Source organism: Amia ocellicauda, chromosome 10 (assembly GCF_036373705.1).
Source record: "Amia ocellicauda isolate fAmiCal2 chromosome 10, fAmiCal2.hap1, whole genome shotgun sequence".
Taxonomy (NCBI): Eukaryota; Metazoa; Chordata; class Actinopteri; order Amiiformes; family Amiidae; genus Amia; species Amia ocellicauda.
The window spans coordinates 16900013-16911665 of NC_089859.1; the positions used below are offsets into that span (position 1 = coordinate 16900013).

An 11653-nucleotide genomic window follows, 5' to 3' on the forward strand; every position below is an offset into this window, starting at 1 on the left:
AGCTGCAGGATTTCAGTCCTTCACGGCGTAGTGTGTTACCAATTGTTTTCTTGGTGACTATGGTCCCAGCTGCCTTGAGATCATTAACAAGATCCTCCCGTGTAGTTCTGGGCTGATTCCTCACCGTTCTCATGATCATTGAAACTCCACGAGGTGAGATCTTGCATGGAGCACCAGACCGAGGGAGACTGACAGTTATTTTGTGTTTCTTCCATTTGCGAATAATCGCACCAACTGTTGTCACCTTCTCACCAAGCTGCTTGGCGATGGTCTTGTAGCCCATTCCAGCCTTGTGTAGGTCTACAATCTTGTCCCTGACATCCTTGGACAGCTCTTTGGTCTTGGCCATGGTGGAGAGTTTGGAATCTGATTGATTGATTGCTTCTGTGGACAGGTGTCTTTTATACAGGTAACGAGCTGAGATTAGGAGCACTCCCTTTAAGAGAGCAGGGGATCATTTAAAAATCAGCAGGGTATCAAATACTTTTTTCCCTCACTGTATATATGTAGATATATGTATGTACACTGCGTACTGTAACAGAATCAGTGAAAGCCAATATGTGAGGTTGGCTCCCTCGGTGCCCAACTGGACCTTCCTGAGGGGGCCAGCGAAGAGCCCCCCCCCCCCACCGGGGGAAAATACTGCCTCGTCTGCACAGTCTTCATGCTTCTGGTCACCCCTTGCAGTCATCTCTACTCGACCTGACTACAGCACCGACTCCAATGCCTGGTGACAAACACACTGCATCACCAGAAGATATAACGTCCCCTTCTCTGCAGTCAGCACCTTTGCCTGTTGTTTCCTTCTCTCCAGCATAATGGAGAGTGACAGTCCCTGAGTGACAGTAACTCCTTTCACTAAACCTCACGTCTTCTAACTCCTACTATTATTATTATTATTATTATTATTATTATTATTATTATTATTTTTATTTCTTGGCAGACGCCCTTATCCAGGGCGACTTACAACATAAGTCGTTACAACATATCCTGACCTATAACCTCAAATACTTCCTACCTTGACCTATAACCTCTAGCCCAATCTACCCTGATGTATAACTTCTAACCCCTAAGGTGTATACAACATAGTTTGTATCATGGTTTACCGTATCTGCAACCCTCTATGCTTTATCAGGATTTCACATTGCTTCCCTATACCTCACCTCAAGTAACTCAAGGTCTGCCTGTGAGCTTCTCCACCTGACTCCTCCACCCCCGCAGAAGATGAACGGCAACACTTTAAATAAGGACAAGACCAAAACACAAAGGCGTCTGTTTGCCACACCTAAACCCTTAGCTCTTAAAGGGTTCCAAGACACAGACACAGAAAACAGTCCACAGCCACAGCTCCCATCCTGTACCCCCATGCAGGGGTAGCAGGGGCCTGTCTCTCCCAGGGGCCTCCTAAGTGTCCTTCAGAAGAGGGGGTTGGAGGAGGATGGGAGGCCGCCCCGACTAGTTACTGTTGGCTCCCTGCAGGCTGACGTCTTCCTCCAGCTGGTCTTTGCCCAGGGCTGTGGTCACCTTGTGGCAGCGCTGCATGGGCCCCACACTAACAGACGTCTTGCGGAAGGTGGAGAGGCGGCGGCGGAAGTTTTCCCCTGAGAAGAAGTAGAGCATGGGGTCGAAGCAGGAGTTGGCCGCCGCCAGACAGAGTGTGATGACAACAGACTTCTGCATGTAGATGACGTCGCTGCAGGGCTGGCCTTTCCTGTTCAGGAAGTGCAGGTGCACGGTGCGCTGGATGTGGTAGGGCATGAAGCTGAGCAGGAAGGCCAGCATGACGATGACGATCATGCGGATGGCCTTGGTGCGCGTGTTTTTCTGCTTTTGCATGCTGTTGGAGCCCGTCAACAGGGTGCGGATGATGCCGATGTAGCATACCACGATGACCAGGAAAGGGATAGCGAAGCCCACCACCAGGGAAAAGTAGTTGAGGGTGATGAGCTTGTGCAGGCCACCCGTCCGCTTCTCTGGGGGCTCGAAGCACTTGGTCTTGTTGGTCTTGCTGTCGATGGAGGTGCCTGACATGAGGAAAGGGGAGCTGGTGGTGCAGATAAAGACCCAGATGCAGATGCAGACGATCTTGGCTTTCTTCTCGTTGACTAACTTGAGGTTCTGCACAGGGAAGACGATGGCGATGAAGCGTGTGCAGCTCATGGCCATCATGAAGAAGATGCTGCAGTAGAGGTTGACGTAGAGTGCGTAGGAGCTCACCCGACACAGGAAGTCCCCATAGTTCCACTGGCCTTTGTTGACGTAGTAGATGACACGCAGGGGCAGGGTGCTGACACACAGCAGGTCCGACGCAGCCAAGTTCAGCATGTAGATGTGGAAGGCCGAACGCTGCCGGAAGGTCCTGATCAGCACGAACAGAGCAAAGCCATTCCCTACTAAGCCGAAGACAGTGATCAGGGAGTATGCCGTGGAGTACACCTGGTTGCGGAACTCATCGATGTTCTCGCACTCTGTGCTGTTGCCGTTATTGGTTTCGTTAACCATCTTGGAGCCTCCCACCCTGGGATGGAGAGAAAGGAGAGAGAGAGGAAGAGAAAGGTGAAGTGGAGAGGAGAGAGAGGGATAGAGAAGAAGAGGAGAGAGAAAAAGAGAGAGAGAGAGAGAGGTTATTGGAAACAAGTGTCTTGACTCCAGAAAGTCTCCCCCATGGAAGGCCCAGAAAGGTCCATCTGACTTAAAAGGTTTACAAGAATAAAATACAAACAACAACAGCAACAACAACACAAACAACAACAATATGATATTTACAACATTATACAAAATGGCAAAACAGTGCAGTCAAAATGAAAGGGACACAGAAGGATAACAGCAACACCACACATTATGGTTAGCGATGGCCTAGATTATAGTGTATTCCTGGGTATATTAATTGCAGATCCTTTTATAAACAAATGGTTTTCTGCCCTAATCTTCAAAAGTCATCTTGTCAGAACAGTTGCACTGCAGCATACACAGGACTAGCAGACCCCCCACAGAGATCACACCTCAGGCGATTCAATTCATTCACTTATTAACCTCTGCAGTCAATCCAGCTGGAAGCTAAACAAAATGTGGATTCTGCAGAAGAATGCAAACAAGAAAGCAACACTTGCAAGCATGGAAAAGCTTCTTCATCTGAACATACACTGGCCATGTTTGCCTGGAATCCTGAACAAATCTCTGGGCCCTTTCATATAGCCCTCACAATGTTCGTATCATCAGATACGTTTGACTTTGAAATTCTGCTCTCTTCTCGGGTAGATATTCTGAAAGATCACAATTCACAGGAATTATTAAGCAGAAGGAAACTTGAGTAATGTATCTGCTATCTGCTGCACAGCCAAACTTCCTTTCGTGTGGTTTTGCTTTTTTAAAGCCTCCACGTTCAGATCGGTCAGCCACTGCTTGTTGCCTCCTGCCTCAAGAGATCTGGGAATCTGTCCTGCTGCTGGGCAGGACACACTCTCGATGGAGAGCTCATATCTGCACTAACATTTGAAAAACACAGGCCCTTTTGCAGCAGTAGCTGGTGATGAGTGAAGAGTTTGCACAATGGCAGTCACACGTTCACATGGGTTTACAACATAATGTTGTAAAAACAGCATCGCCAACATGAATCATATTGTAGGCGCCAAAACCTGCCCTGCTGCATGAATAAATTATGCAACATTTATTTAACAGGGTGGAAAAGCTCACGGAGTCCTGGTGTCCGTGTGAGGGGCAACCGAGACTCACACACACAGAGTACGAATCACACAGAGAGACAGAGATTTTTTATATGGAACTGAGACCTCGAGAAGTGCTGTTGTGTAAAGCAGTGCAAGTTTTTTAAATCAGCTGAGCCTGTGCTGTTGGGAACAGAAACTCACACTGGACCAGGGACTGCTGGACAGGAATAGGTAGCACTCCACCCTCCACTCTCACCTTGTCCCTCAAGTACCTACCCAGACCCAGAATGGCAGGACCTTGGCCAGTAGCCACAGCATGAGCTGCAGAGCCCCCCCCACCCCCGCATATGTGATTACAGAAACATAAGGTACTGAGCAACTGATTTCAATAATACATCTGTGCGTTTGCTCTTCCATGGAGCCGATGGCTGGGGCGGCTTCAATACTCGGTCATGGTCTGCTTTTGACGTGCCACAAACAGGATGTTCTGTCATGTGATGTCAGCTCTGCAGACATGAGGTAGAATGAAAGGACTGTGAAGACCTTGTACGTGCTCACAGGACCAAGTGATGAGATCCTATTTGTGTTTAAAAAAAAAAACAATTTGAGATGGGCATACACTCGCATCGACACGAGACTGGGTGTTAAATGACAGCTATGTTTAGCTCACCATAAAGGTGAACCCTCCTTCATTTCAAAATTAAAATTCTATGCAAAATCATACGCAAACACCAACTCTGCTACCTATGATAAGCAAAAATGCGATTAACAAACCCATTGTGCCAATCTACTGTGCAGCAGGGAATTACCCACGCTCTGCCCGAGAGGATCCGGGCACCTGCTAACACCGCAGCAGTTACATTTTCAGGCCATGCGAAGCTCAGTTCTTACTCTCACACTCCCCAACTCTCAATCACACACAGCTGCCAGGGGCTTTTCAGCTACGGCACCCTCTTCTTGGAACAATGACACTAACATGAGTTCAGCTTAATGCAGCCTGGAGGGGTAAGGACAAAGTGTGCTTTCCCTAACTGCTTTAAAAATAACTAAATAAATAAATAAATACAAAAAACAAGCATGCATATAAACAATGATAGTTGGACTCTGTAGTTTCATCATGTTGAATTCACCCTTGACATTGCATTGCTCTAAGGCAATTTTCACACACAGAAGTGTTAACCGTCTGTCTGTCAGCAGCCCCTTTCTCAGTTCCACCAAGACTGCAGGCTGCCACGACAAGCTTCCACAGCTGCTGTGTATCAGACAGGAAGGCTCCGAAGTTTGCTAAAGCCCATGGAGCCTCCTTGTAAACCTCAGGCCCAACGGCCTAACAGCTCACACCACTGAGAGAGGCAGATCTAATACTATCAATTAAAATTGAAAGTGAACAGGCAAATATATAGATCTGGTTATTGTGATGTGTTTCAATTACATTTAAATCCATCAACAATCAGAATGTTTGTATTCAGAAGATTTGAAGGAAGTAGAAGAAGCTGAATGTGATGTGACCCAGAAAGGAGGGTGCTGTGTGAAAGTGGACTGCAGGATCAATTGAACCGGTCAGCCCACAAGGCTGGATCCTCACCTGGATCTGTGACATCACTCTGTGAAGTCACTTCAAGCCAGAGCCTGCTTTCGTGAGAAGGAGCAGCAGTCCGTCATTGGTTGTAGTGTGTATTGCCAGTCAGCCCAGCTTTGGGGAACTGCAGGCTGATCCCCATGGTGGCCCAGTCTGCTGTTAAATCTTCTCTGGAAGTGGAAACTGCTCTCTTCCCAAAAGGCACTACTCCCTGATTTGTGCTAGGGCCAGAGCAGTTGGTCCAGGACTGTTGCTTTTTGAGTTAAAGCTGTACCGGCAAAAAACATATATTCTGTCGTGAAAGAGGTCGTCGAAAGCAAGGACTCACATGACAAACTATATTTTAAGGAACCAAAAGTAAATCACAAAATATGGGCTGCAAGATACGGCAACATCCTGCCCTGACATCCAGCCCAGACAGAAATAACAGATGTATGTAGATGATAAGAGAGCAGCTGATGAAGGAGACAGAAATATGGGGAAGAAAAGCAAAGTCAACTGGCATAACAGACAAACCAATGAATGCACAAAACGGATCCTGGCAAGTTAAGGTGTGCAAGCTCATATACAAACAAACAGGACTGCACAGCAGCAGCACATGACCATTCCACAGTGATTCATGCTCTGAGCTGTCCCATCTGCACTGTCCCAGGTATGGGGAAGATATACAGTCCATTCTCTAAACACAGAATATCCAATGTCCTCTTCAATACACTAGCCATGTCATTCTGTTCAGTTAGACAACATACCAAACCTATCAGTGCATGCTCCCAGAGCCCAGCTAGGGGATGGTCACTCAGCAACAAGAAAGCTTAAAAAAGGGGGCATTGTCATCTCACTTTGACTCCAGGCGAAGCACTCCAGTAAATGGTTTGCTATGTAAAACTTTGACACATCTGCTAATTGCAAATTAAAACAGAACTTGAATTTGTATTAGAAGAGAAAGTAAACAATACAGTACATTTGTAATTTGGGTGATTTTATTTGATTCAGCTCATTTCTTCATTTTCCTGAGGAAGCAGCCCTGGATCAAGGTATCTGAGACACATTAGGCATGTTTACATTGCCATTTCTGATATGGATCAAATCCATCAGTACATTTGATCAGGTGGCATCTACACTGCCATTTGATCAGGATCAACTTAAGTCCAAACTTAATTATATTCATATATAAACATATTCTTTTAGAACACAGAGCTTATCAAAAACTGTCATTTTATCTCATTGCAAATGATTCTAACAAGTAAAACCATCTCCCTGAGATTTGATCTGATCACTGAGTGTTTACAATGCCATTTCTGAGAAGGAAAATTCTACAGATTAATTTGATCTGGATCAGAAATTGCAGTGTAAAAGCGCCAATTGCTCCAGTGAAAAGATAACTGCATAAGCAAAGTTAGGCTGGAAAAAGGGCAGCGTCAGGACTCTGGACTCCTGAGTGGAGGGTCTTGGGTTCAATCTCAGGTGGGGGACACTGCTGTTGTATCCTTGAGCACTTAAATCCCCCACAAAATAATGAGAAATTGTATGTAAAACAATTAGGGCCTATGTGATATACTGTAAGTCACCATAGATAAGGGTGTGTGCTACAAAAAATCATAATAAAATTAAGCCCTGGAAGACATTATTTGCAGTACTGTCTTCATCTAACTTGATTAAATGCAAACTGATAATGGAAGCACTTTCAAAATCCAAAATAGAAACAAAATACAAACTGAGAAACATTTTACCTTAAAAGGAAACCATATCAAATGTATTGGCTTTACGGACAATTATATCTCATCATCATCTTAGTGCTGGCAATTTAGCAAGCATGCTAAGCAGAAAACAACAGACCCTATCAAAATGCAATGAACAATAAACAAAACAAAAAGTAGTTTTTTTGCAAACCTAAGCAATTAAATACAAAATATATCATTTACACATCATAAAGATAAGAGGATTTCAGTTTTCAATTCCCTGATAAGGCATTTATTAGTTGTAGCAATATGTGGTATAAGAGAGATACAGTGACTTTGCAGGGCGTTTTCACACTGATTCTCTTGAAGATTTATGTAGAAATGTTATAAACCTTCCAACAATGTCAACCTCCCTGTGTGTTTACGGCACAGAAACAGCTGTAATCGAGTGCTTCTCTGGTTCCATCACTATGAGGTCAAACAGCAGTGATTCTGGAGACAGGTCTGCCGATAACCGCTTTCATCAGCCCATCACCCATGACTGGAAAAGTGTGTGATGAAACATACATTTTCTATAGACCTTAGTTGGAAAACAAAAGAGAATCTAAATCTTGTCCTAGCTCCACAGAGCAAACAGGAGACCAAAATAAGCTTGTGGTAACTTGAAAAACCAGCTGTGTATAAACATCACTGTCTGATGTGTTACAGTTTGCAATGGAGGTGCTTTGTGAGTTTAAGTTAGAAGAGACCATTTCTGGCTTTAGTGGTTACAGCAGAGACTTTTTTTTATGTGCATGAATCATATGGGACACCCACTTGTACTGATATTTATTTATTTAGGTCTCCAATTTCTAAACACTTCCTTGTGTTTCTATTACAGGCTGCATTCATCGTTCAGAATACAGCACCTCTGTGTCATTTTGAGTGAGAGCTCATGGCTTTTCTTATTAATAATGACCCACAAGATAAAACAGGAGTAGACTATCAAAGAGAAAAATGGGCACAAAATGATTAAGATCAATAATCATTCTGATTATTAAGAGTGTTGACAGACATACTGTGAATGATCACAAGCTGCTTGCAACAGACTCAGAGACTGGCTCTGGCCCTAGTGTGATCATTGTAGCACCGCTTTGACGTCAGAGTGTAGCCTCTTAAGACAGGCGATCAAAACATAGCAGACATTTTGTTAAAGAATATAGAATAAGTAACGCTCTATAAAATCTATAAAAAGCTCAGATGTTTGAGACATAGTCCCAGTCCAGTTCTTAATATATCACTATCCCTAGAATTCAATTACTGGCATCAGGCCTTAAAAAAAAATCACAGTGTTTAACCAAGTTTCCTGTTCCTTGTCTTTTGAGGCATGTGGTCTGGGACATCAGCTTGGGAGAATGACCTTAAATACGTGACTACAGTATGACTGGAATGATACACCATCTGGATGGCTTTCCAAAGAAACTGCCCAGCCTGGAAAGTAAGCAAGAGCTCCCCCCCCCCCCCAATGCAACGCAACCTGTAGTGCAATAAAGGATTAGCAAAGACAGGACAAGCATGACCTAAAATTAGACACAAGATCACTGAATACTGAAAATGAGAGAGACGTCTGCCCAAAGAAGAGCCTATAGTGATGGTCTTGTGTCCACTGGCGTAGGGGAACTGGGTGAGCAGGATAAGAAGATGCTATGCCCCATCATGCTCCACTGCTCCCTCCAGACTGGGAATATCTGTGGTTGAGGTTTGTGAAGAAAAGACTGACTTCGTATGGCAGTGCAAAGTAATAAATAACAAAAGAAAAACACTTCTAGTCAACTTCTACCCAACACAGACTATAAATTAGAAGCACAACCCAAAATGAAATGTAACCCTCGAAAATATATAAGCGACACCACAAAGAGCAGGACGTCTACATATATGAATGTGTTAGGATGTGTTTATTAATTGTGTTGTCGTCACCTGATCGCCTGTCTCGTGATTTGTAATTGTTTAGTTATTAAGAAATGTAAATCATTCACCTAAAGATTTTTTGTCTAAGTAACAAAGGTCACAAATTCCTTTATTCTGCAAGGGACCCGATGACCTCCTCATACCGTACCAAGACTGCTTCTGTCTTCTGGCTGTACACTGCAAAAATACAAGTCTTATCAAGTATATTTATCTTGTTTCCAGGCTAAAAAATCTAACCATCCTTAAAATAAGATAAATTTCCTTAACAAGCAAGATAACACTTGTTTCTAAGAAAATATGCCTTGAATATGTTGTATTTTGTCTTGTTCCACTGGCAGATTTTTTCACTTATTTTTAGCAATTTTTGCTTGAAATCTGCTTGAAATAAGTGAAAAAATCTGCCAGTGGAACAAGACAAAATACAACATATTCAAGGCATATTTTCTTAGAAACAAGTGTTATCTTGCTTGTTAAGGAAATGTATCTTATTTTAAGGATGGTTAGATTTTTTAGCCTGGAAACAAGATAAATATACTTGATAAGACTTGTATTTTTGCAGTGTATAAGTGATAGTATTCGAAAACATCAAAATAATATATACAATAATATCGTACTCGAAACTGGAAACATGTGGCAGAGCAGAACCGTCCCAATCCAATCCAGTAAATACGAAAATTGGTTACACACTTCAAGGCAGTCATACCTAGGTGCGCGGTTCGTACTGAGACAGAGAATGGTTTTACGCATATCTCAGTTATGTTTCTATTATGCTTGCATGCTATTACCGCCACCACCTTGACGACTAGCAACAATACATTAAAACACGCATGGAGGCGATACAGAATAGTAAGTGTTTCTCCTGCAAAGTAAAACATGCTTCACGATCGTAGTACATTTCTTTCTCTGAGAGTTGCTGATTTCTCATGGGCACGGGTAGGAATATGCGGACAGAATGTAGGTCGCATTGGTGCAGTGCAGTTTCCCGCAGTTGTGTGCGGATCTGTGCAGAACTGCGGAACTCTGCGCTAGAAGAGCGCGACCGAATTCATCCTTCGAGAGTGTTAAGGTTTATTATTGCGCCACACAGCGAGTACACGTGGTGGTTTTCACAATGCCATGTATTTGGATAATTTCGCAACCTACAACTAAGACTAAAACATAGTGTTTACCTGTTCTTAGTTAATTAATCCATGACTAATTAATACAGTGCCACTGGCATGGACCCCGACTCCAGTGGTAAGTGTAATATCATCCCTACGGTAATAAATTCCTGCAGAGCGATTCACAATTATTGTCTCCGTGCGTTATTGGGCTTCGAGGCACTGCATATGAAAATGATTAAAGCAGTGGTCACCAAGTTTTGCAAAATAAGACAAAAAAGTTACATCAGACTACTTTCTTAAAAAAAATTGCCAAACTTATAATTCTTACAAAAATAAACATCGTTTTGAATGTCTTGCAGCCGTGGCGTTACAGATGTGTGTGTGGTGTATAAACAGTTACTGTGCTCCTAAGAGGGTGCTGTCACCAAGAGCGCAAAAATTAATGATTGTTCCAAAACCACTTGGGTCCCTCTCTGGTATCCAGCAGTGCATTTGTATGCATTTCAAAGAGAGACCGGCGTTTTAAAAAGCTCCGCGTCAAAGGAGGGGGACAAAAGTTAAGACACTCACCTCCAACTCAGTATAGGGTTTGGTCAGTCTGGGAAAGGACAGCGAGGATCAAGTGCTCTCACACAGGAGTCGCCCAGGGAAATGATCAGCCGTGAATCAAAGGCGCTGCGGTGCTGCTTGTGCAGGATCCTCGAACCCCGGCGATCCACTGGCGAGGGACGCAGCAGACACGCCCACCTCCTGAATATGAATCGAGCGAGCAGCTGCACTGGAAGTTGAAGCTGATATTGTTATAACGAATATTGCACTCTGGCATAAAATGGCTGATAATAGTTTACCATAGATGGACTTTCTACTAACAATAATGGTAATCATTTTGTGTTAGTTTTGTGGCACAGTTCTACTAGTTGTGAGCTGAGCATGAGCAGCTGTAGCAGAATTGCTTTTTTTTTTTTTTAACTGCACTTGGGGTTTGCTACAGCCTACATCTCACAGCAGAACAAGAAGAGCTACAGTAGGTTCAGAGATCTGCTCAGAATAACAGAGGAAGCCTGCATAGATATTCTAGTTTCTGTTCATAGACGAGATTGTCAAGATTAAAGTGGATTCATACTTCAGAAATGATTTGAAATGCAATGCTACTATAACCATAAAATAAATCTAAATCTGATGAAAAAATGTTACTTCCAGTATTCAAAAGCCACCACAGATTGCAGACGTTGCCAGTAACCAGGTCGTGCCAATTTTGACGCAGAGAGGCGGCTTTTGACGGTAGATAATCTAGGCAGCACTTCTGAGATGAAATCTACAGAACTTTGGAAATTAACTATTTTTAAAGTCATTGTAAGCCTAGTGTCGCCTGCAGCAGAGCACTGAGCATTTGAGTTGAAATCATGCAAACATGCAAACACATTGCGCCGTGAGAGCAGCACTGTGCGCTTTGTAATCTGCTGATCAGCGCACAGCTCACCTCAGACATCAGCCACATAGATGCGAGGGGGTAGAAATAATCTTTAATCTTTACAAATATTTAAACATCCTGCTCCCGCGAGATTGCTTTAGAAACAAACAACAACAGAAAACAAACAATAAAAAGCTGGCGGGAATGGATAGATTTTATTTTATTACAGTAAAATGGCATTTTCTGCACACAGATTGCTTGCCACTGAA

General features: G+C 43.3%; 1 protein-coding gene across 2 annotated transcripts; it reads right to left on the bottom strand.

The window, feature by feature from the left end:
• Positions 1 to 211: 211 nt before the first annotated feature.
• On the bottom strand, positions 212 to 10702 carry cysltr1 (cysteinyl leukotriene receptor 1). Of its 2 annotated transcripts, XM_066715299.1 has the most exons (3): positions 10544 to 10701; positions 5251 to 5512; positions 212 to 2518 (listed from the first exon to the last, which is right to left on the bottom strand). In XM_066715299.1, exon 3 carries the CDS (start codon positions 2500 to 2502, stop codon positions 1456 to 1458), a length of 1047 nt encoding a protein of 348 aa, XP_066571396.1. In that variant the 5' UTR covers positions 2503 to 2518; positions 5251 to 5512; positions 10544 to 10701; the 3' UTR covers positions 212 to 1455. The 2 variants fall into 2 exon arrangements, with proteins under 2 accessions (XP_066571396.1, XP_066571395.1); XM_066715298.1 differs by lacking the exon at positions 5251 to 5512 and having other exon boundaries at positions 213 to 2518; positions 10544 to 10702.
• Between the last annotated feature and the right edge of the window lie 951 nt (positions 10703 to 11653).